Below are 27,382 nucleotides of genomic sequence, written 5' to 3' on the forward strand. Positions count from 1 at the left end.
TCTTGGCAACCTTTGCTTTATTTGTACAAAACCTTTTCAATTTAATATATTTGAAGTTATCCATTTTATATCTCACAATGTTCTATGACTCATTTACTCATAAATTCCTCTCCTATCCATGAATCTGATAAGTAATATGTCTCCTGTTCTTCTAACTTGTTCATATCTCCTTTTATGTCTAAATCTTGTTATCCATTTTCATCTAATCTTAGTGAATGGTTAAAGATATTGTTCTATACCTCATTTCTGCCAAACTACTTTCCAGTTGTCCAAGCAATTTTTACCAAATAGTGATTTCCTATCCCAATACCCTGGTTCTATATTTTTGTCAAATGCAAGGTTACTATAACTTTTTATTACTGTTTGTTGTATATCTGTTCTGTTCTACCTTTCTATTTCTTAGCCAATACCAGATAGTTTTGATAAATACTGCATTATAATACAGTTCAAAATCTGGTACCACTAAAACCATCCTTTACATTGTTTTCCACTCATTCTTTTCCTATTCTTGATCTTTTGTTCTTCCAAATTAAATTTATTATGTTTCTAGCTCCATAAGATAATTTTTTGGAAATGTGATTGGGATGGCATTGAATAAGTAGATTAGTTTAGATAGGACTGTTATTTTAATTATATTGGTTCTGCCCATCCATGAACAACTATTATTTCTCCAATTATTTAAATCTGATTTTATTTGTATATTACAATTATGTTCACACGTGGTTCTTTTAAAGATTAGTATCTTTACCAATGATCATGAGGACTCCCTTGTACATAAAGTCTTCATCTATATCTCTCAACCAAATATGGATACCAGTGTACCACGTGGGTAGACTACTTTTTCTTCTCCCTTGTTCTTGCTAATTTACCATTCTGTCACCTTTTCCAGTAACATCTATCTCTCTAATGAGATATCTCTCTAATGGTATCTTTATGCCACTTATGCAATTCTTCATTGGCAATATGTATTACAGCCTATTCTAACTCACTACTGCCTTTGGGTTAATCAGCAGCACTAAATCTTGGGAGACTGAGTCATTACCAATAGTTGCAACCATATGGTATAGTAGCACCACATCTAAAATGAATGTGTTCAATATAAATATCTGCTAATTAATAAAAATTAAGTATTTTAAAATCTCTACCTCCTTTAAAAAGAAACCTCACATTTTAGTGGATAGAAAGCTAATCTTGAAGAATGAGGAAGCCTGAAAAGGATTAATGTTTCTGTTATTTTATACTGCTATAATTGAAATGGATCAGTATTGGTGATGGGTTGCCTCTGAGAAGTTAGGTATGTGTTGCTGGACAAGTCTCTTAATTGCTCTGTTTCTTTAATTCCCTCATGTGTAGAATGAGGGGTTGTATGAAGGAACTCAACGTCCTTCCCAGCTCTAAAATCCTAGGAGCTCAACAAAGACCAGTAAAAAAAATAAGTTGTTGTAAAAGTTCATCCACTTTTCCCTAATCATAATGCTTGTCCATTACTGGTGGAGTTGTATATTAGTATAACTATTCTGGAGAGCAATTTGTAATTATGTTAATAAAGTACCTAATATGGCCCCTCCCTTTAACCTAGAGATCCCGCTGGTAGGCATGTACTCCCAAAGAAATTACTGACAAAAAGAAATGTTCCATGTACTAAAATATTTAAAGCTTTGTGAGTATCAAAGAACTAGAAGCAAATAGGTGTCTATCTATTGGGGAATGGCTAAACAAATTGTAGTATATATAAATATAAAAGAATATTTCTGTGCTGTGAGAAACAAGGAGTATAATAAATATTCAGAAACATGGAAAAATTTGTATCAACTGATGAAAAAACAGAACCAAAAAAACAATATACACAATGCCATCTTTCTATATAAAATTCTACCTGTCTCATATAAAGTTTTCTACAAATTACCTGTTTCATATAAGAGGTATTTTGATATAATAATAGAAAGTTGACCTCAGTAAGGAAGACTAAATTCAAGTCACTTTCTGTATGGAAGACCCTGAAATAATACCTTAATTTCCAAGTGCCTCAAACAACTCTCCAAGACTATAAGTTGCCAAAAGGGTACCTCCTAAACTTGTTAACATCAAAGATTCAAGGGAAAAATGTAATTTGTTTAAAAAGTTAAAATATAAATAAATCTTTAAATTTGCAATAGTATCACTACAGAAATTCTACACATTTAAGTGTAATGTTGTTTTCATCTCCCAGTCCTTGAAAATAAAGAGAACCTAATCAACATACCATTGTGTCCACTTGATAACCTAAAGCAACTTAGAAAATTGGCAAATGATCATATTAGCCAAAACAAATACAATATTTCCTTGAACACGAAGTTATAATAATTATGATACATATTATGATGCCTAATGTTATCAATTAACACTTTCACTGAAAGTCTAACTAGTACCACTCTGGAGGTTAGAAAGAAAAAATAATAACTTCTGTTTTCATAGTCCAAGGTTATTTTTATCAATTGCTAAAAATTTGGGGAAAGATCAGTTAGATTTGGCTTCTATAGACTGACTATTTTCATAATCAACTGAATAACTAAGAAAGGTACATTTGTACCATTTGCATTGTAAAAAAAAGGACACAAGGGAATCTCTCATCCTAAAATCCAACCTCTTCCCCAGAAACTAGAGGTGGTCTTCCCCCCTGCCCCATTTTAAACGAGTTCACTACAAACCTTTTCTGCAAGGAAAAAATAAAGAGAAGTAACACTTTAGATTTCAATAGATTTATAGTAATTGGATCTAAAAAACCTGCAGGATTATATAACTTGCTTATAAGAGTCTTAGGATTCATACTACCTATAAAGCAAAAAATTAAATCAAAACAAATCCAACACTTTGCAAAGAGATGCTCAGGTGGATACAAAGATAAGCAGTCTTTCTCATCCTCACAAAGTTTTAAAACTAGTGTATAAAAACTAAGAGAAAATAAAACATAAGCATCTGAAAATTTCAAAGTACTACACAAGGTACAAAACATTGTAGAAATTATTACAAAATATTTAACATTATTACTTTATGCCTAGTGAACTAGAGTTCTTTAGTAAACCATTATTCACTTAAGTCAGCCTTGCCAAAAGATGTACTTTTATAAATGAAATTAAATACTTGAAGGCAAAGAAAAGAGATCTAACTTGATTTCATCCCCTATCATGGATTCAATTATCATCTCCTAGATGATTCCCAGATCTAGTTATCCAGCTAAACTAGAAGTCACAAATCACCAACTGCTTTTTTATACATCTCAATGTCTCTTAAGTTTCTAAAACTCCTAACAAAACTGTGAAAGGAAATTCTTAGTTCTCTTTGTCTATTCTGAGTTTACACTTATAAAAAGGGAATCATTTATTCTCTTTGCCTAGTTGGAGTTAACACTTTGGTTAACAATAACTTAAGTACTCCTACTTAGTACCTCACTAGATTGTGAAAACAGGATTAACTCTCCTTTCTCTACCTTCTGATCGAATCAACAAAAGCTTGAACTAGGTGGAGGAGCTTGCAAACCACTTAGAGAATTCACACCCTCAGAAACTCAATCAGCCAGGAATCTGTGAACCCTTTTGATGAGAATTTACAGCTCCAGAAGGTAAGAAGGGCAATGTCTAGGCAATTTGGAAACTGTGTTTGGCCCCTGTGAAGAGGGTGACAAGAAGTCACCATAAAAGCATGAAATTCTCTGGCTTGGGACTATCTCCTGGAGATAGTCTTCTGGGATGGTCTTCTGGGGAGAGTCAGCTTGAGGTCATCTGCAGGAGAAGGTCAACTTCAGAGATGAATCGGCTTGAGGAGTTGTCAAAGACAGGTCATCACCTTCAGCTCAAGTCATTGTCTTGACCTGCCTCTTGGAGGGAACTTGGGTGAATGAATAGCTGGCTTTCCTTTCCTGACTTCTAGAGAGAGTTTAATTCTAGCTGAAGGTCAACAAGCCCTAGCTGAGTGGAGCACCAGAGAAATATTTAGATAGATAGGCTAAATGTCTTCTCTACCTTCCTATATTTCTCTACTTTCACACTTTCCACCTCTTTTGTAAATAAAAGCTATTAAAAGTCAGTTAGACTTTGAGCAATAATATTTTAAATTGGCAACTATCATATTATTTATAATTTTCAAACCAGTAATTTTTAATCCCTACAAAATTCATCATCTTTCTCCACAAAACCCACCCCTCTTCCAAACTCCTGACTATTATCAATAGCATTAACATTCTACCAGTCACCAAGGTTTATAACCTTGGTGTGATCCTCTGCTCTTCACTCTCACTTATCCCACATATCCAATCCACTACCAAATCTTATTATTTCATATCTCTTTCTCTCATTCACATCATCTTTCTCCTGTCTCTTTCCATTTACATAAATACAACCCCAGTTCAGGCCCTCATCACTTATAATAAAAATTATAATAATAGCACATAAGATCTAAACATAGTGCTTTTAAGGTTTGCAGAGCACTTTACAAACACTACCTCATTTAGACTCACAACAATCCTGAGAGATAAGTGCTATTATTGTCCCCATTTTACAACCGAGTTAACTAAGACAAACAGAGGTTAATAGAGTTAAAGCAAACAGAGCACAGGGTTAGAGTCAGAGTGAATAAATATTTTTTAAGTGTCTACTACTAGCCAAGAAAACCCCATGAATAGGTATGGTCCAAGGGATGATGAAGAGTCAGACATAACTAAAGGACTGATCAACAACAACACACGCTAGGCATTTCCCTCAAGGAACTCACAATCTATAGGGGGAAGGTTGGGGAAGGAAAAGGATGATGAAGTATTACAGATATAAAAACAGGGGTGAAAGCATTTCAGAACTAATTTCATCTTGCAGAATAATGATTTCCTAGAGATGTAGTTCAGAAAAGCAAACTGAAAAATGATGAGGTGAATTCCCTGAGAGCTTTCCTTAAATGAAAGAGATGAGGAAGGAGGTATCCCATGTTCACCTTCCCCTACAATCATAGAGAATGAGGGGGTTCCCTGAGGCAAAGAGTACTGAGGATATGTGAGTTTCGGATTCAATTTTATCTTGCAGAATAATGAACTTCTGGAGATCAAGGAGTCCAAGAAAGCATCCAGATGGGAAATGAATTTCAGAGTAGCCTTCTAAAAGATTTCCCTGTCTCAAGGCTAGCTTCCACTTGGATAACAAGGTTATTTTCTCAAATTTAAGTCTGATCCTATCACCCCTCCCTTGCCCACAAGTACCTATTGAGCTCCAATGGCTTTGCATTGCTTCCAAGATCTAATAGAAATTCTCTGTCTTGGCATTTAAAGCTCTTTACAAGTCTAGATGCTTCCCATCTCTTGTGTCTTCTTACACTCTACAATCCACTTACACGAGCTTATTTGCAACTCCATCTCTCTGCCTCTGACTGGCTGTCTCCCATGCCTGAAATGCTCTTCCCTGCCTCAACTCCCATCTCCACCTCTGGATTTCCCTGACTTCCTTTAAGACTTCCCCTACAGAAGATCATTCCCTGTCCTGCGGCCATCCCTTACTGGTGGTGCCTTCCTTTCTCATATTGCCTTTGATCTATCTATTCTGCATGGATCTTATCTGTAGCCAGTTACTTTCTGGGGGTATCTTCCCCATTGTGTTGTATATGCCTTTAGGACAGGGGCAGTTTTTGCCTTTCTTTTTAACCATAGTACTACAGGGTTTAGCAAACAATAAATGTTACTTAATAAATATTTTGGTCAATAGATGGACAGGAACTAAACTAGAAATTTAACAGCACACTATTTAGATAATATAGAAACATTTCAGTAATAAAACAGTAGAACTCCTTTGCTCTAGTACCCATGTTTTCTGGATTCCCTTGAATTCACATAAAGTAAGAAGCTATACAAAATACAAACAGAGCTTCATTGCTTATGAGATACTTTACAAGCATTTTCATACTTAGTTGATGAGACATTAACAGACAAGTTGCAACAAGGCAAAATCTTAAGTGCGGGCTTTCTTTTTTTTTTTTTTTTTTGCTATGATACCTTTCTCATTACAGGGCTGGAATTTGTGCTGCCTAGCAATTATTGGACAGAAGTAGAGTCATGGTACTTCTTGCCCAATCAGAAGTCTGACTTGGGTGGAAAAGTTGCATGTTAGACTATGGCAGCAGATACAGCATTCAAACATGCCAAACAACCTTTAGGAATCCTGCCTATGGCAATGCCTTCATCATTACCTGGAGAATCTCAGAATCTATGAGGCAATCATGTAAAACTTGGTGAATTCAACTCTTCTCTTGGTTACCAAACCTGTTTATAGATCCCAACAAGACAGAAAAAGTTTCAAAGACAAACTTGCTCATAAATCTGAGCAAACCCATACAAAAATCAAAGAATCAGAAATTTTTAGAGAAAAGACCTTCAGTGCCTTAGGTCCAAAGCATTCCAGAAGAAATATCCACTACAACATATACAACAAGTAGTCAATCCAACTTGTTTGAAGTCCTCCGATAAGGGAAAACCCACCACCTTTCTGGACAGTCTATTCTACTGTTGAATAGTTCTTAATTGGTAGTAGAGTTTTCCTGGCACCAAGCCTACATTTACCTCTTTTGCCCCATCATTCCTAGTTCTACTCTCTAGGACCAGAGAAAACAAGTTGAATCTCTCTCTTTACATGATAGCCCTTCAAATATTGAACACAACTTCCCAAGTCTTCCTCCAGGATAACTATACCCAATTCTTTTAGTTATCCTCATATTACATGGACTCAAGACCCTTCGCCATCCTAGTTACCCTTCTCTGGACACTCTCTTGTTTATCAAAGTCTTTCTAAAACTATAATGACCAAAGCCAAACACAATACTCCAGATGTGATCTGAGCAGGACAGGACAGAAAACAGAAATGTCTAGCACCTCCTTATATCTAAAAGACATACCTCTTAATTTAGACTACAATGGCATTAGATTTTATTGGCTACGACTTTACACTACTGACTAATATTGAGTTTGCAATCCACTAAAACCCAAACTACTCTCTAAGCATGCTTCTGCCATCTTGCACATGTAAAGTTGCTGACTGTTTGGTCCCAAGTGTAAAACGTGCCATTTATCCCTACTGAATTTCATCTTTTTACATTCAACACAATGCTCTGGTCTATCAAGACCTTCTTGGATCCAGATTCTGTCATGTAGTGTTAGTCTCCCTACTAGTTGTGTCATATGCAAATGTGTAAGCATGCCATCTGTGCCTTTACAAAATCTTGAGGTATTTCTCTTGTTTTCCATGGATCTCTCAAATATTACTGGCAGAGACCTAAGCAATCACATCTGCTAGTTATTTTAGTACCAAGGATGTAGTTCATATGAACTATATTCCTTGAATTCATCAAAGGCAACTTGGTATTCTCTTATTATCTCCCTTATCTTCTTCACCAACTCCTTTTTAGTGGATTTTGTCCTTTTATTTCTAAGGTAAAGGTCATTCTCTTTGGCAAAGAAAATAGATGCAAAATATCAAACTATAGTTTTAGAATAATTTCCAAATTTATATTTCAATAATTATGTCTGGAAGCCACTGAATTAGACTTTATTTCTCATTTAATATGTTGAGTATGTATATATATGTACAAATTAATAAAACAAATTCATATGTCTTTCTATTTTGTGGAACATGGAATATTTCATATATGACTATTTTCTAACAAACCAGAATTTCTAGCAATATGTACAAGGCATTGTTTTAATGTTATGTGATGAATAATAAAGCAAATTTTCTTTTGTATGTTTCATGTTGGAATGATCACCTAAAATAATTTTTAGACACACAAAATATTTAATAAAAAATTTCATAAGTGGCATATAGCACAATTGAGTAATTTTATGATCTACTTTAAAAAAATAAATGAAAATTGTGATTCATTTTTATCTCAAACAAAATGAAGCAATATTTGAGTTTTTTAAACTCTGCATTTTTCATTTAGAGAAAAAGATCACCATAGTTTAAAAATAAGTATGGGTAACAACAAATAGTTCAGGTTTTTTCCCCCACAAGGCCCTTATTAGACAATAGGTCCACAAATCTCAATACACACGTGTACATTGAGTTATTCTTTCAATATAGAACTATTCAAGTATACCTTTCCTGGTATTAATTATAGAGCAGATGTATCCCAGCAAAGTTGACATAAAAAATCTATTTATTTTTCCTTGACTTGACTTGACCAAACTATAGACTCATTCTAAGGAAAGGGAAGATAGAAAATAGAGCAATAAAAGATAATTAATTATTGAAAATGGGGTAAAAAGTATAAGATGCTGGATAGCCCCATGTAATAATGTATACTATAATAGACTAATCACCCACTTATAAGCAAACTTAGTAAAGACATGTTTCCTTAGTAACATAAGGAAAACATGTTTTGAAAATAAAGTTGACAAAGACACTCATTCCCATTACTTCAATTATCACTCCTATGCAGAAGGCTCTTCACCTGTCCTCTAAACTATAGGACTGTATTTCAAACTGCCTGCTGGACATCTCTACCACCTGGCTTTCCATCACCTTTCAACTCAATAGGTCCAAACTTGAAATCATCTTCCAACAAAAACCTCTTAACTTCATTGTTCCTTCATCCTGATCATCAGTTACCAAACCTCTGAGGGATTTTTTTTAATTCTTCTACCTTATCCTCCACATATAATCAGCTTCCAAGTTCTGTTGAAATTAACTCCATGGTATCTCACACTGGCACTGAACTGCCACCATATTCATTCAGGCCATATTTTTAACCTAATCTACTATAATAGTCTTTAAAAAAATTTTTTCAAACTCTTACCCTCCATCATAGAATCAATATGATGTATTGTTTCCAAGGTGGAAGAGCAGTCAGGGCTAGGCAATGGGGGTCAAATGTCTTGACCAGGGTCATACAGCTAGTGTCTGAGGTCAAATTTGAACCCAGGACCTCCTGTCTCTAGGCCTGGTTCTCAATCCACTGAGCCACCCAGCTGCCTCTAATCTACTATAATATTCTTATAATTGGTTTCCCCACTTGCAGTCTCTTTCTCCTTCCTTCTCTTTCCCACTTTCATCCTTCCCTCAGTGACCTCTGTGTCTATATATCTGAATCCCTACATACAAAATTGACTCCTCCATCCCCAATTTCCATTTGTTGAAATCTCCTTCATTGAGTTCAAATCTAATCTCGGATGTTCCCTGATCTACTCAATGAACAACCATTCCTTTCTCCTCAAATTTTTCATGTAATTGTTTAAACATTTCCAACAATGCAGCAGTAGTATGTAGTACTTGTACTGCACTTTAAAAGAATTATAAAGAACTCTACATGTTATCTCATTTGAGCCTCAAACAATCCCATGAGGAAGATCACACAGGTATAATTATCACTGTTTTACAAACGAGGAAACAGACATAGAGAATTAAAATTACTTGCAATGTGCTTGTGAGTCCATGTCTTAAGTTCCTAGAGAGCAGAAACCTTGGCTAGTTTCCTTTTTGAATCCCCAGAGCCTGCCTGGCACAAAGTACTTCACACACTGCAGAAGATGCTTCCTTCCTCTGACACATATTGACTGAAACAAGTCACTCGAGCTTTTAGGCTTCAAGCACTTTAAAAGCATAAGTTTTGGAGATGGTCAAATCAAGTAAACAACTTTTTTTAAATCAACTATTATACCACAAGCACTATGATAAATGCTGGGGGTACAAAGATAAAAAAAATAAATTTTTAAAAAGATCTCTGTTCTTAAGGAGCTCACAGTCTAATGAGAGGGGCAATTTGTAAACAATTATGTGCAAGAATATATATACAGGATAAACTGAAAATAATCTCAAATGGAAGGCTCTAAGATTTTGAAGCAGCAGAGAAGCCTTCTTACAGAAAGTAGGATTCAGCTGGCATTTTGAAGGAAGCCAGAAGATGAAGGGGGAAGAATATTCCAAGTACAGGGAAAAGCCAATAAAAATTTGGAATCAAGAGATGGAATGACTTATGTGAGAAACACCAATTTGTTCATTGCCGTTGGTTCACAAAGCAAATGGAGTGATGTGAGGAAACTCTCTTCTTCTGACCCTTCCTCCTCACTCCCTTTCTGACCTCCCCACACTGAAACAGTATGCAATTTGAAATAGATTTTACATGTTTAATTACATGAAATATTTTTCCACATTAGTCACTTTGTGGAAGAGATCTCAAATGAAAAAAAAAAGAAAAAGAAAAAAATTAAATAGAGTATGTTTCAGTCTGCATTCAGACTTCATCAGTTCTTTCTCAAAGGGCAAGTGGATATTTTTCATCTCTGGTACTGTCTTGGATCACTGCATTGCTGAGAATAGCTAAGTCATTAACAGTTGTGTACAATGTTCTTCTGGTTCTGCTCACTTCACTTTGCATCAATTCATATGTCTTTCCAGACTTTTCTGAAATCATCCTACTTGTCATTTCTTATAACACAACAGGATTTCATGATTATCATATACAACAATTTGTTCGGCCATACTGATTGCTGGGCATCCCCTCAATTTCCAACTCTTTCCTACTACAAAAAGAGCTGCAAAAATTTTTTGTACAAATAGGTCCTTTCCCTTTTTAGGGAACAGCACCACACCTATAGAGGATGATGAATGGTGGGAGTGATTCAAGGCTGAGGCTTGGCTGGACACAATCAGCAATAAAGATAAGGGGGCTAGGGATTCAAGGGGAGTAGAGTATAGAGTTGAATCTGTTCACCAAGGAGTCAAGATGAGAAAAGGAGAGAATGACTAGTACAGGGGAGACAGCCTAGGAGAGAAATGAGAGGTCAAGGAATTGGAAGTCACTGTGGATAAAGAGAAGGGTTTATATAAGGGAAAGGGGAGGAAAAGATGAAAGCCAAAAGCTTATGGTCAGATGAGATTTCAGAATTCTTGAACATGGAAGTGGTACATTTGTGGGTGAGATGAGGAGGAAGGAAGAAAAGAGAACTTAGCAAAAGACCTCAATTTTTTTTCCAGTAAAATATGAGGCAAGGTTCTCAGCTGAGAGGGTTGAGGAACCATGGAACATCTGAATAGGAATAAAAATCTTGGCACTTATCTGCACTGATGGAGGAAGTCCCTTAATAATAACTCCCAGAACCAGTGAAATCACAAGGCCAATTTTTTAAAGTATGCTTCATCAAAATAATGCCAATGTGACCCTGGGCAAGTCACTTAACCCCCATTGCCTAGTCCTATAACAAATAAAAAAATTAATATAGAAGGATATATATAAAAGATATTAGGGTTTAAAAAATTAAAAAAAAATAATGCCAATGTATGCTTACTAGTAATGCAATCATTTTATGTGTCAGGAAATACAGAGTCTATTCTTAGCTCTACCACAGCCACTGAGTGGACAAATCATTTTTCTGATTTTCAGATTCTCCACACGTAAAATAGAGATACAGCCTTACAAATAACCTGCTTCAGAATGATACTATTACAATTAGTAAGGTATGACTACAAAGCACTACTTTCCTGGAGGAATATAATTATACACAGAAAGGAATGTATGTGAGTGTGAAAACAGGAGTGAAGCAGAAAAACAGGAATACTGTATAAGCAAGCATGAGATAGGCAAACACTGTAAATAAAACTCTGCAGACTAAATGAAAATGCTTTCACAATTCCCAAGTCTTCACTATTTGTGGATCAGTAGAGGCTGAATTATCTGAAATTCTAGAAAAAAAGTTGTCTATTCTCATTGCTTCCACTTCCTCTTCTCTTACTCACTTCTCAACCCTTTCCAATCTGGCTTCTAAACTGACATTCTCCAGGATTTCATGATATTGCTCTCTCTTGGACTTCCCTCTTGCCTCTGACCACTCTTCAGCATTCTTTGCTGGCTCATCATATATTATGGAGATAACTCACAGATTTATATATACAATCTTTTATATACAGCCTTAGTCACTCTCTTTAGCTCTAGTCTTTCACCACCAACTTCCTTTTGGACATTTCCAGCTAGATAACTCATAGGCATCTCAAACTCAACATATCCAAAACAGAATTCATTATCAGAAAATCAAACCCATCTCTCCTCTGGACTTCCCCTTATTTCTATCCAGGATTTCACACAAAGGTGTTTTTTTTTTTTTCGGTCTTCTCAATCTTCCCCATGCTTCATTGTCATTTCATTATCCAAAACATCTCTTGTATCTGATCCCCTTTTTTTTGTATTCACAGCCACACCCTAGATCAGGCCTTAATTACCTCTGCTTGCCTGGACTATTTCAACAGCCTTCTAATTAGTCTTCCTGCCTTAAACCTCTTCCATTCTAACCCATCCTCAAATCAGCTGGCAAAGTGATCTGACCATTTCTCTGTCTCTATCTCTCTCCCTGCCCTTACTTACACACACACAAAAGCTCCAATAACTTACTGTCTCTATGATAAAATTTCATCTTCTATTCAACAACTCAATCTCTTCACAACCTTTCCAGATTTATTTAAAACTATTCCATTGCACTCTAAAGCCTTCCAGCCCTCAACACAATATCTGACACACACATAGCAAAGGCTTAACAAATGCTTCACTGATTGTTCTCCATAAAATATCCCATCTGATACAAAACAAAAACTAAATGCAACTATAAGCCAACATTTTCTTGAGCTTTTTGTTTTGTTTTTAAAATAAATATCTGGACAGATAATTCTCTCTCTTTTCCATTAAGGCAATAGGGAACAAAGGGAGGAAAGAATACAGTTGAGACTTTAATGATTCTAATACTATGAAATGACAGAAATAATTTCTAGGTAATCACTTTAACTTGTAAAAATACTCCAGAATAGGCATGACTATAAATTCCTTCTAGTGTTTTCATACATGAACATGCCTGTCTTTGCATGCAGCAGAACATATATGAAAAATGATCATCTAAGCTTGGTAAAAGATCTAACTAATCATTGTAAAAAAGTACATCATCAGAAGGGTGGTGGTCATCTAGTGATAAACTTATTTTTTGCCCAGGGCAGCCCATGAAATAAAAAAAAATCAAAAATAGTCTTAAGTTCTATATATACCTTTTCCCTTTTTGCTCTAACAGTGGCCACACAGGAAGCAAAAGGTGCAAAGAAACATACAGTTAAGAACACTGAACAAAAACTTCAATTTTATTGCTGGTCCTTTATATGTAAGATCATATCCAATGACTAGCAAAGAAATATACTACTGAATAAAGTGAATAATATCCACTTGATATTCTTGCTATAAATTAAACCAAAAGAAAAAAGGAAATGGAAACTACATGGAAAGATGGCTCACAGAGCCTCCCTGGAGAGGCAAAGAAAGGAAAAAGGAGAGGCACTGGGTTTTACCTTATAACAATAAGAAACATTTTATGAGCTAGAATTGGTCATCATGTATTGTAGTACTAAAGTATTTGGGGAAAGACCACTAGAAAAACAATTGCAGCTTTCTCCTCAATATTAATTATTGAGGATAAAGTGATAGGGAAATTCTATTAAGAATTTGATTATATTCTCCAAGTCATATCTATATATACTGATTCTGGATTAGTTCCATGCAAAGAGGAAAGGTAAGGATGGGGAGAAGTCTTTAGCAAAGTCTGACTTATGAGAAAGAAAGAAATTAAATCAAAAACTTAGTAGATTAGACAGAAATCCTAGCACTACCAGATCACAGAAAACTTCATAAAAAGTAAGAGTGAGCATTGGACATAAGCACCAAATAATACCAGCAATAAAATAAAATTGGCTGCATTTTAACAGACAAAAAAAGACACTACTGTCCTTTGCATTAAAAACAGCAAGTATCAGAGCTTATGATGATTTAGTTTGGAGAGTCTTATGAATTCCTTTGAAGAATTTACCCTTTCAACCTCACGGATATTAGGGTGCAAGCTGGAGTTATTTTCATGATTGCCTTTTTTTAGAAATATTTATCATTAACATCAAAAACATTATGATCAAATATCCTTTGAAATAAAGGTTATTATTGTCTCCAGGCATATAATATAATCCACTTTTCCAATACCTTTCTTTTCCCCATGTCTCTCCTTCTTTGTGATAATTGCAAGCTTAAATGTGAGCTATCCTGCCATTTAACTGCAATTTCCTTCATTAGTAGAACTATAGCCTTACTATTCAACTACTCAGATAGTTTCCATTCTCTGAACACATAACTAGCCATAATGGAAGCAAACAGAAATGTGCTAACAGGAAGGGGAAAGTTATTAAAGGATTAAAGTTTTTCTGTAGATGATGCAAAAAATAAGTAACCAAGAATAAAATATTTCTTTTGAAATCAGTGCTTTTTCTTCAAGTTTGTCAAAATATATATTTGAAGAAATTAAAACAAAAATTTTTAGTATGCTTCCCAGTCATCCTGCCCCCTCAAGAGTGGAAAACAGCTTCAAAAATAGCTGGTGAAGGAATTCAAAGGAAACCAGAGCTACAACTGCTCTGTGGAAGTCATGGAACCCAGCAAGCACTCCCTCAGTCTACATCACTTCTTCCACATCTGACAGGAAAAAAGGGTCAGCAATGGCAGAGATTATGGCCAAGGTGGACTATAGTCAGTACTATACCATGGGCCTATCTAAAACTGGCAGCCAATGGATCCCAGGATGAAGTAGTGTTTCACTTTCCTTTTTAGCAGTAAGGCACTGAATGACATATGTTTTCTGGTGGACAAAGGGATGACCTTTCGACTTGCCACTAAGCCCTCCATGACTTGAAGTACTGTCATCCATCCTATCAATGTACCCTTTGACCCCTAGGCCTTCCCATCCACTCTGCCATTTCACATAAATATCACTAAACCTTCCCATCTTCCCTCCAACTGAACCCGTGTGTGTGTGTGTGTGTGTATGTGTGTGTGTGTGTGTGTGTGTGTGTGTGTGTGTGTGTGTGTTGCTTTTGGGGGTGAGATTATATCCTCCTATTCCCAATATGAACTATTTGAAGGCAAAAACTCTCTCAGTTTTCTATTTGTATTGCCGGCTTTTACCATCATGACTGGCACAAAGTAAGTGCCAACAAATACTTTTTAAAAATTTCTCCATTCATATATATTCATTTTCCAAGTAAGTTTGTTTTTATTTTTTGGCTAAGGTTGACCAAAAGAACAAGTTTTGCCTTTCTTTCTTTTTCCTGAGTTTCTGTCATTTCTTCCTCCTTCTTAGTAAAGAATCTGATAAACTATGAGGTATTAGCTAATAACAGCTTGTTATGGTGATATCCTCCACAGTGTTATCTGTATCGTACTAATCAATTTTTGAGACTTAAAAAGTCTTTAAATCTAAAAGGGCCAATCTCTAACGGTGGCATTTAAACATCAAGACAGGTTAGTGCAGAAGGCAATTTTGGACCCAGATAGACTTGTTAGTAACCACATAAATCACATTACAGAGTGGACACCGGCTCACCTATCTGTAGGGTCAGAAAACCTGCCTATTATTTCTAGATTCCATTTTACAAGTACTATGCTAGTTTCAAGAATGCTAACCTTAGGTGACCTACAAGTCTCTGTTCTTAGTCCTCTTCTTTTCTCTCTGTTTCATTTGGTGAACTCATCAGCTGTTATGGATTCAATTATCATCTCTATGCTGATGATTCTCAAATTTAATTATCCAGCCCTACCCCCTCTGCTGACTTCCAGTTTCACATCTCCATCAGCCTATTAGACATTTTGTACTAGATGTTCTTAAATTCAACATTTCCAAAAAACTCATTATTTTTCACCACAAAACCCTCCAATCTTCCTAACATCCCTATTATTACCTAGAGTACTACCCATATCCCAGTCACACAGACTCACAAACTGTCATCCTCAACTCCACACTCTCTCACTCCCCATATCCAATCTGCTAACAAGGTCTGTAAATTTTACCTTTGTAATATCTCTTGTATATATACACTCCCTTCTCTTCTTTGACGCTGCCACCACACCAGCACAGACCATGGTGACCTCGTACCTGGACTATTGCAATAGTCTGCTGGTCAGTCTTCCCAAGTCAAACTTCTCTCTACTGCAGTCTATCCTGAACTCAACAGTCAAAGTTATCATCCTAAAGAACAAGTCTAGCCATGTCACTTCCCCATTCATTCCCCACAATGTTATAACAAAAAGGGCCTAAGGAGATATAGGTATATGGTGATGTGAATGTATCTATATATTCTCCCTAGCTGCGGATGATGGAGGAACACCAACCCCGATCACCCTTAATAGTTGTTATAATTTCCCCTTTTCTCTAACAGTTGCCCAGGGAGGACCCCGAAAGGTTAGGTGGATGGGTAACCCTTTCAGGTCCCACCTGGGGTTCGATAAATTGTTATAGGGCTTTGATTTGCCTTGGGTCATGTTTGGTATCTGACTGCGTTTGCTCCCTCCCCAAGGGTCATGATATAAAGATCACTCAGGAAGGTACTTGTTAAACACTCTTTATCTATAACCTATAATCAGGAAAAGGATAGACAGGATAAGGAATGGGGGTTGTAGACCCTGTCAATCTAATATCTATAACTAGTTGACAATCAGGCCTGGAGGCTATATTGATCTAGTAAAAGCTGGAGCTTTGTTCTCCACTACCCTTCTGGCCCAGCCTGGACACAACTAAGCCTTGGATCTCCTTTTTCCAGGCTCAGCTCTCTCTATACAATGAGCCACCTTGTTGCCCCCCTCATTATATCCTCTTTTAAAATACCCAACAAAAGTTAGAATGTTCATTATAAGAAATCAGTCTTATTTTTTTATTAATATGCACAAACACTGTCATTGTTCATTTTAGGAAAACTTCCTTTAAGCTATTAAAACAAACTCCTTTTCTCTGGATTCCTCCTTTAAATTTTTTTTATTAATTTGTTATTAAAGCTTAAAACTACACTAAAACTTTTGGAATACACTTTGGGGAGACAGTTGGTGATAGAGTAGATGAAGTGTTAGGCCTAGTCAGCAAAACCAGAGTTCAAATCTGAACTGAGACACTAACTCCGTGATCTTGGACAAGTCACTTATTCTCTGTATGCCTTAGTTTCCCTATCTGTAAAATGGAGATAATATCACCTACTACACAGGATTGTTGCTAAGAATCAGATATATTTGTAGCCTGGCACAGAGTAGGTAGTTTATAAATGCTTATTCCTTTTCTTTCTCCTTCCCTTTTGGATAATAACTAATACATACAGTGTATTAATGTTTGTAAAGTGCTCTCCATATATTCTCATTTACCCCTCTTAATAAACCTAAGGAAATTGCTACTATCACAGTCATTTTACAGACTAGGAAACTGAGAAAGGGAGGTTAAGTTACTTGCCAGGGGTAACACAAGTAGTAAATCCAGAAGCAGTATTCAAACCAGTTTTCCTCACTTCAAGTCAGGTGCTCAAACCACTATACCAAGGTGTCAATCAATCAAATCAAGAAAAATCTATACTTTCAAAAAATATATACCGGGGCAGCTGGGTAGCTCAGTGGATTGAGAGCCAGGCCTAGAGACAGGAGGTCCTAAGTTCAAATCTGGCCTCAGACACTTCCCAGCTGTGTGACCTTGGGCAAGTCACTTGACCCCCCGTTGCCTACCCTTACCACTCTTCCACCAAGGAACTAATACATAGAAGTTAAGGGTTTAAAAATAAAAAAAAATTAAAAAAATATATATGTACCTACTACACAAACAAAAGTTATAAAATTATTAGAGACTGAGAACATAAGAAAAATTATTTCAATCAACAAAATTTCTATGAGATGAGCATTTGGTCCTATAGGTTAATTAAGCTAATTTTCTCATATTTAATCCTAATTATATTAATTTTCTGTTAGGCCTCATAAAAATAATTTAATATTTATGACATGTTCATGTTTGGAATATTATATAATATGTTTCATAGGTTTGAAATGGCAGTAAAAAGATTAGTTTGGTGACAAGGTAATAAACAAAAGTCAATCAATTAATAAGCATTTAAATACTAAGTATGTGCTCGAGACTGTTAGGGACACATACACAAAGAATGAAACAATTCCTACTTTCAAGGGGTTTACACTCTAATCTTTTCCCGTCTACCCAATAGTTATGTTAAAAAAAAAAAAGTTAATTACATATGTATCTCAATTTCTTTCATCTCACTACAGATGACTCCCAGATCTTTAAGTCCAGTCCTCTTCTCTTTCATTAGCTCCAGTCTCCAATCACTAACTTCTTTTAAAAATTTCAGACTGGATACCCTGGATGGTCTACATCCACAAGATCTTTCCCATCCAGTTCCTCTCTACTTATCCAAGGACCACCAGAATTCAGACCCTCCTCATCTCTTACTTGAACTTCTTCAATGCTAGCCTCCCAACTGGTTGACTTACCTTAAATTTTTCCCCAACTCTAGTCTAATCTCCACACAGTTCCCAAAATTTTCTTTTTCTTTAAACACTTATTATGTATTGGTTCCAAGGCAGAAGAGTGGTAAGGGCTAGGCAATGGGAGTTAATTGACTTGCTCAGGGTCACACAGCTAGGAAGTATCTGAGGTCACATTTGAACCCAGAACCTCCCATCTCTAGGCCTGGCTCTCTCTCCACTGAGCCACCTAGTTGCCCCTCTCTTAAGTGTAGGTCTGACCATGTTACTCTCCTACTCAATCATGGCTAATTCCAATTGTTTCTAGAACCAAAAATCAACTCCCCTAGCTTTTAAAACGCTTCCTATCCTGGTCCCAATTTACCTTTCCAGCCTCATTATACATCATTATAGTCCTTGAAGTACTCTATAATCTAGCCATACTGGCCTTCTTACTAGTCCTCACACATGACACTCCCATCTCTATACCTTTGCACAGGCTATCTCCCTTGACTTCAGAATACTCCCTCTAAACCTTCACCTCTTAGGATCTCTTTATTTCCTTCAAAACTCAGCTCAAGCACCATATTCTACTTGAAGAATTGTCTGCCTTTCCCCCTCTCCACAATTCTTAGTGCCCTTCCTCTCTGGTACATATGCTGTATTTATTTATGTATATAATGTCTCTCCCAATAAAATATAAGTTCCATAAGAAAACAGGGACAGCTTCATTTTTTCATTAGTTTACCTTATGCCTAGCACAGTGCCTGGCATAGAATAGACATTTAACAAGTATCTATTGATTGATTTCTTTGTAAAATGAGAGCTATAGAGAAGGACTTAGGTCTTATATTACATAAATATTTGAGAAAGTAAAATGCTTTAAATTGACAATCTCAGAAGAATCATAGGTCTTTCCATTCATTCTTCCTTAGGTCAACTATTCCCCTGGCACTACAGGTAGGTTCAATCAAATATATCACTCCTTTTAAGAGTCTATTTTCATCATTTAATTGTTTTCATTCTCGGACGTTCATTCACAACTGAGTTCAAATTTTCTTTTCTCTATTTTGACTCAGTCTGGATCACATCATTCCCTCTCCAATGCTGGGAGCAAAAACAATGCTAAAATACAAATTGCGCTTCCTTCAAATTATGTTCTCTAATATTTGCAGATTTCCTTATGCTTATCATTAAAAACCCACCAATCCCCTATTTTCCTGCTACTGTATTTAAACTATTTGAATAATTCTACAAGCTTTCATGCTTCAAACTAAAAGTAATGCTCCAGGTGTTCACTGCTAAAGGCCAACAAGGACAATTGGCACAAACCATTAAAGCACATAAGGTGCTATCTCTTCTACAGTTGCTGTTACCTATTACTTTTCCTTGGTGACAGGAGAGCAAATGATAGTATTGACCTATACCACTTTACTCCTTCCTAAGCTATGAGGAGAATATGAACAATATTTGTAAAAATCCCTCCAAAATAACATCAAGAATAATAATATTTATCCATCTGAGACACTTCTGAAATATTGCATTTCAATTCTAAATCGCTTAAGAAAGAAAGCTATACTACTAGGAATCAGGAAACATGTAATCTAGTCCCAGTTCTACCACTAAATAAAAACAAATGATCTTCATTTCACATTTTTCTAGCATTTATTTTACAAAACACGTATTCCCCAACAATTCCTATGGGCTAACTAGATCAAGTATCATTATTACCATTTTAAGATGAAGAGAATGAGTTTTAAAAAGGCTGTCACTTATCCATGGTCACATTACTAAGTATCAGATTCAGGTCTCTCAATTCCAAATGTATTGCTCTTTCCAGTGTTTCTAGTTGTAACCTTCGGCAACCTCTCTGGATCTCAGGTTCCTCATCTGTAAAATTGATGGAATTAGTCTATGCTAAAAATTTTTCCCAATTTTGGTGTTCTACCTCATTTCTGGTGTAATTTGACTAGTATCTAAAATTATTTTTTAAATACCGCATAGACACATTGCTATTATACTTAGGTGACATTTTAAGAGATTTAAAAGTTAAAACATTTAAAACAATTGAATGGATAACTGAAGAAAACAAGTATTATCTCCTACCATGTAAATATACTTGAACATATCCACAAAAGTTTTTTTTTCTTTTAATTACAAAAATATTGGCCTGATTCCACCTTCTTACTTACATGATGAGATTTCTACCAATGTCCAAAAGAACAAATCGAGTGAGGAAAAGATTACTTCTAAAAATTAAGATCAAACTTAATCTTCTAAGGAAATACTTCCATAAAGCACATTTCCATATCTCAAAGTTTTAATGATTTTAAATCCCCAAATCCTAATGATTTGAATGTGGATGTCCACAATATGTACCAATATGTACTCCCTTAACAATAATCAACAGGTGCTTAAAGACAACATGGATTTTATTACTGAACCCAGCTAGCCTTCTCAGGAAGGTAAGCCACTGGACTGGAAGAGCTCCTTAATATATTCACTACTGGCAAAAAAACAAACAAACAAACATATAACTCAGAGTTTCACCATGTTAATAAGTTCTCCTCATACGTGGATAGTATATTATTATACTGAGTACTTAATTCATATCTCAATGAAGAAAAATAATTGGTTCTTAAGATTAGGTCATTAAGTGAAAGGCAACTCTAGAAACTATTAATACAGTATCTTATATGGACCTACCAACTAGAACAGTTTAAACATCATTTAAGATTCCAAGTGATACCAGGCAGAGAAATATACAAAAATATATACTTTAAAGCTCAGGCCTTCACTTATTTAGTCCAGTCTTGTTTTACAAATAAAGAAACTAAGTCTCAAAGGAGCTAAATGAGTTTCCCAAGGTCACAGAGCTGAAGGGCTCCTTATTCCCTGCCCAGGATTCTTTCCACTATACTACAATGCCTCACAGATGAGGGAGTCTAGAATGTGCACTTTTCAAAATCAGTACTCTTAACTACTTCTGTGGTGACCAAGTAGCTTTAAATAAACCCTTTATTTTCCTAATTATAATCCCAAAATACTATATGTGGCTTTATGATTTCTAACACACTATGAAAAGTCAGTACTATAAACTTCAAGGCTCATTTAAATTACCCAGGAATTTAAAAATAATAGGTACATAATAAACTTTAAAAGTGACTGATTAACTTTGTAGCTGTGTGACTCTGAACTTGTCACATCCTTTCAATGGCCTAGGATTCTCTAAGAATTTAAATAGCACAGCAAGTACAGATCTGATTTGTGGAGAAAATTCCCTCAACCAATGAAATTATAGATCTAAGGCCACTTCTTCTCTCCTCCCCCCAAAATTATTATTTCAAACTTAAAGATTTAATGGAATTAAAGTGCTGATTTTTCAGGTGTCAGGTGTAACATATTACCTTCATCAGTACTGATTTACTGCTAAAGATTCATCATCCAGACTAAGTTTAATTTAAATCGCAGGAAAATAGCACTTATTTTTCTTGCTTTCAGAAACATCTTTGTGTTCTTATATAACACAATTAGTTTAGCTTGCCTTTTTTTATTAAATCATTTATTAATATTCATTTTTAACATGGTTACCATGATTCAAGCTCCTACTTTCCCCTTCACCCCCCCCCCCAGGTCTCCCCCCCACCCATGGCCGATGCACATTTCCACTGGTTTTAACATGTGTCCTTGTTCAAGACCTATTTCCAAATTGTTGATAGTTGCATTGGTTTAGCTTGCCTTTTAATGGTCATTTTGTTCTTTTCCTCTCCATCTCATCCTAAAAAATTATCAAGGATGGTTTTGGAATCTTCTTTAGGGATCGGATTTCCTCTTAACATTCTAAAACTTAAAATCTTTTGAATTTTATTTAAAGTGCTATTTGAAGACAAATTCCTATTCCAAAGTGCTTTTTCAAGCAGAAAAGGAACATGAACTATTTTACTATTTTCTTCTATGTAGATGTTTAAACTACATAATGAATCTATTTTACAATGCCTTGTCACACCATGAATAACTAATGCTGAATGTTCTCAATGAGGTTATGTGCTCAGAGATGGCATGTAAATATAATATAGAAATATCTTATTAAAAAAGGCCCAACCCACACAACCTTATAAAAGACTGTGAGCAGCTGTTGTATAAAGTTCAAGGAAGAATAACTGGTAACCGTCAGCTACATCTTCAGCTCCAACTGGAAATGAAAAGGTACCCAAAACAAAAACCCCACTCCCAAATCCAGTCACAACAGAAGGTGACATCTCTTCCCCTCTTCCCTCCAGCCCCCTCAAGCGGTTTTGTTAGAGATGGGACAGTTCCCCTTGACAGCTCTTCTCTTTGTTTTGCTGGGCTTCTCCTTCCCCTCCCTCCCTTACCCCTCGTGATGCTGCTGACCTACATGGGAGCTAGCTCTGCATCAGGCAGGAGAGCAGCCCCCAAAGCGCCGCTTTTTCCTCCCCGCACCCCATGCCCCTGGGTCTGTCAGCTCCTCCCAGTGGGCGCCGGAACCAGGCTGACCAGGGTGTCAGGTGGGCAAAGAGAAGCCCAGGAGAGGGAGGGAGTTTAGATCCAGGTCATCCCCCCATACACTCCCCAGCCTCCCAAGACCATAAACAAGGGTTTTGTGACCCCGAAATTTTCTCTCCTGGTTGATCGCAGGACTGCGCCCGGGATGGGGGAGGATACGGTCGCCTGAAGGGAGAGAGGGATGCGGTCGCTCGCTGGCGGTGTGTGTGGGGGCGCTTACCTGCACCCGGGGGCGGCTCCCCAGAGTCGCCCGGCCCGGGGGCCAGGGTGACGGTGCCGTCTCTCCAGACGCGGATCTGCGCGGGCGCCTCCACTCGGCGGCGGGGCACGCGGCGGGGGCGGCTGCGCGGGTCTCCAGTGGCGGCGGCCCGCAGGGAGCCGCAGCACTGGTAGCACACGGCCCATGCCTGCTCCTCGTTGATGGGCTGGTTGTAGAGCCGCAGGATCTCCTCCAGGCTCAGTGAGTCCCGCGGCCCCCCGCTGTCCACACCCGCCGCCGCCGCCGCTCCCGGGCCCGAGGCCGAGGGGCCCGAACCCCGCTGCTCGGCGCTTTCCCCGGGCACAGCTGCGGCCCCTCCGGAATGAGCCATCCCTCTCGCAGCCGCCAGGTTCTCCTTCTCCGTCCTTGGCTTCGCCTCAGCCCAGGAGCATCTTCTCCTCCGCCCGCCGCCGCCTCCCCATCCCCGGAACCGCCGCCGCTCAGCAGCTCGAGCGCCTCGGGAGCTGCGCGCGCCGCCCGCCCAGACCGAGCGAGACGAGAGTCGGGGAGCCTGGGTCCAGACGAGCGCCAAGGGAAGGGGCTTCGGGGGGGAGGGGAAACTCAGGAAAAGGAGCAGAAAGAGGATGCAGTCTCAGCCCGCAGCGGCCGCCGCCTCCGCGCCTATTGACAAGCGCCTCCGCAGCCCCCCAGCCAGCTCATAGCAACGCAATGGCGTCCGTCCCACTCAGCCTTCCCAACAGCCCCGCCCAGCCCCGCCCCCCGGCTCCCAGCTCCGGGCTCCCGATTCTCGGCTCCGAGGGCTCTGAAGCAGCTGCGGTTGAGGTTACCGCCCAGTGTTCACTTGCATCACCACCGCGCCTCCTGCGGGAGGGAACTGCCACCGGCCCGGGCAGGAAAGCACCAGTCTCTCCTAGAAAGGGAGGCCGTGAAGGAGACGTGTTTGTGGTGTGTGTGTGCAACTGACTACAAGGTCACATTGATGCATGAGGCCTAAAGCATAAAGTGGGTTCAGCGTCTAAGGAGACTGTGGCTCAGGTTTACCTAGCAAAAGGCATGCTTTTCTCCAGCTGCCCAGCGTCCCTCAAAACCATGGTTGTGTCCTCCTCATTCACTGCTTAGTCCAGCAGGCAGGCTGGTGTCACTTAATTGCCCGCTAAGTCTGTAAAAGAGGGACATATGGTTTGCAGCCGATAAAGTTAGCTTTAGCCTCAGTAATCAGGGAGACTTGGATTTGAACTCTATCTCTTACACATAACTGAATTGTGAGCTTGGGCAAATCATTGCCCCTGAACAACTCCCTGGTCAGTAGGTCATCATTTTATTAAGCTCATACTCTGTGCCAGGCACTATACTGAATGCTGGAGATACATACAAAAGCAAACTATAATCCCTGCTCTCAAGGAGCTCTCCACCTATCGGGGCAGACAATATTTTTTTAAAAGTTTGTATAAACAAGTTATTTATGGAATAAATTAGAAACGATAGTGGGAGGACACTAGAATTATGGGAGATCAGGAAGCAGTTAATAATTTGCCCTGATGTAGGAAGGTTTCCCTCCAAATTCCCTCATCAATGAAATCACAAATTCAGGAATCCATCCCCAAAAGGAGTGTAAAATTATGAATAGTATATAGCTCTGGAGCTCCCCAAAATAAATAAAGGCAACTAAGAACAGTGGCTGCCTCTACATCTATTCTCCTTGTCATTTTCAGCTCCTGTTCAAGTTTTGTCTGTAACATCTCACATCAAGATAATGGCTCCAGTAACACGATTTGGAAACATAGTCATCGCAACAACATTCATCAGAGCCCAATTAACCCAGACTACTCATGTGATAAGAATGGATGATACCACAATGTCTAATGTGTTAAGTGGTGAACTGGAGGATAATTAGCCACAGGGTGGGACAAATAAATATTCCCAAAGTACACTGAACCAATATCATAAACCTATAAATATAATCCAGCTTTATAGCAGCAATATTAGATAGATCATTCTTGTGTAAAGCAATGAGATGTGGTAGTGAGTTTAATTAGAAAGATTCCACTATAAGACTACAGAATAGTTCTGATAAAGAGCCACTAAAGGAAACTGCTAAAGTCATTATTTGAGGGGGAGAGATTATACATTTCTATTTATGTCAGCCCTCTTATGTGTAGAATTCTGCCCAAAATGCCAAAGAAATCTTTTGGCACAAATTGCAAGAGAATATAGCCCACTGCTCCATCAAAGTCCTCCTCTTCTTTCCTTGTATCCTGGGTTTTTGAAGATTGTGACACTGGAGCATAAGCTCTACCAGGCTTTACCCACTTAGAAAGACTTTGAGTGAATGTATGTCATCTGAAAATTCACCCTAGATAAATATGGAGAAGCTTATCAACAGTATGGTCTCAGGGTGATGAATTATGCAGCCACAGCAACTCTTAAAAACTATCTACTAAGTCATAGTGGTCAGTATAAATAGCAATGCTTGGAGAGAGAGCAATTTCAGCTGCCCAAACCACCAAAATCATAAATCTTTGAAGTGTCATAACAGCTCATAGACTATTGTGTCTTAAGGCACCACAGTACAAAGGAATTGGAATTTTTTTTTAAGAATCACTGATCAATGGGAAAGGAATCAATTGAGGGCTTACATAAGCAGCATCAACTTAATTCAAACTTTAGAACAACTACTGTGTGAAAGACATATGTTTGACAAGTAGGGAATACAAAGATGAAAGGATAGTCTCTTGATTCAAAAGTAGTTTACAGTTTAGTAAGAGATAGGATGAAAATATACTTCATGGAGGATTGTATTAAGTGCCATAGAAGAAATATAAACCACTATGGGGACACAAAGGAAGGAGAGATTATTTCCAATTGGAGGAATCAAGAAAGGTTCATTTCATTATGATTTAATGATTTTTCACTCATGTATGAATCTTTTTTACCCCATTTGAGGTTTTCTTGGCAAAAATGGAGTTTTGCTTTAGAGAGAAACTTAAGGTCATTAAAAATGTAAAATTTCCCAAAGCAATATAGTCTGCTTCTTTTCCTTCCATTTAATTCTAGATCCAAATCAGTGTCTATCTGCTAGATCTGTCCAAGATGTATATATGGATGGATGAACCAGCACAATGGGTACTCTATGTGCATTTCATATTTTAGGCACTAATCATTCTTCTTTCCTTTAGTTTTCCTATTGAGAAGTTATTACAATTCTTTTAAGTAGTTGTGAATCTCATTTAAGAGGAACCACAGTGTTCTGAGGCTTGCACCTTCTTTCTCTTAATTATTTCCTATTTATCCTATAATTACCTTGTTTGTTCATATTTGTTTACTTGTTGTCTTCCTCAGTATATTGTGAGCTCCTTGAGAGCAAAAATTGTTCTTTGCCTCTTTTTGTATCCCCAGAACTTAACACAATGCCTGTGCCACCAGTATCTTTGGCAGCTGGGTGAAAACACTTTTTAAAATGTTGACTGACTTGATGCCCTAAGCACAATGTCATCTTCAAATAGGCAAGTGTAGAGGATTTCATATCAGTGGAGAATTTTTTCTTCCACTTGAACCCTGCCATAGATATTCTTCATGTAGCAAATACTTTGTAGAACATATGTTTCCCTGTTTCATGATTCAATTGATATTAATAAGCAGAATCATTGAGAAAATTGCCTCTGTTGTTGGATTTGTAGAGGGGTGAGTAGGAGTTATTCTCTAGATAGAACAAGATGCATGCAGACAGAACAAAGAAACTGATGATAATGCTTCAATGTGAACTCACATTGGACTGATGGACTTACAGGGTGACTATAGCATAGAACATATATCTGAGTGAGCAGATATTGAACCTAAAAGGAGAGAGAAAGAGCAACAGAGAGATAGAGAGACAAAGACAGAGAGAGATTGGGATAGAAAAATATGATATCTGAAGCTGGCATATAGGCATGCCTGTCTCCCTTTCATTTGTTGAATTTAGTCTTTGGGATATTTGAGCAGTGATCAAATTTTGATCTGCCAAATAAAATTCTTTTATAGTCAACAAAACTAATTATAGTAGAATTTTGTATTCTTATCTTTCAGGCAATTGCACAACTATAAAAATATGGTTTTATAACAGAAAATCATGCATCAGTTGATAAACATTTATTAAGTACCTACTATGTGCCCGGAATTGTGCTACATGCTGGTGATACTAATATGAAAAAGAGCAATTCTATCCTCAAGATGTTTATGATCTAATGGAGGAAAATAGCACACAAACAAAAGGAAATTGAAGACGGAGGAAAGGGGAAGAGGGGAGGACAGATACCTAGCATAGGGAATGATAGAATCCAGTCCAAAAGAGTATGTAGCTAAGTG

The 27,382-nt window shown here is 37.5% G+C and overlaps 1 protein-coding gene across 2 annotated transcripts in view; it reads right to left on the bottom strand.

Annotated features, from left to right (window-relative positions):
- The window catches only part of SPIRE1 (spire type actin nucleation factor 1), a 248,136-nt gene extending 224,629 nt beyond the window's left edge, over nt 1-23,507 (bottom strand). For both annotated transcript variants that reach the window (XM_044667073.1, XM_044667065.1), the window contains exon 1: nt 23,039-23,507. In XM_044667073.1, the coding sequence (XP_044523008.1) occupies nt 23,039-23,408 (370 nt within the window). In that variant the 5' untranslated portion in view covers nt 23,409-23,507. The remainder of the gene's footprint in view (nt 1-23,038) is intronic.
- Between the last annotated feature and the right edge of the window lie 3,875 nt (nt 23,508-27,382).

Source organism: Gracilinanus agilis, chromosome 1 (assembly GCF_016433145.1).
Source record: "Gracilinanus agilis isolate LMUSP501 chromosome 1, AgileGrace, whole genome shotgun sequence".
In the NCBI taxonomy this organism is placed as follows: Eukaryota; Metazoa; Chordata; class Mammalia; order Didelphimorphia; family Didelphidae; genus Gracilinanus; species Gracilinanus agilis.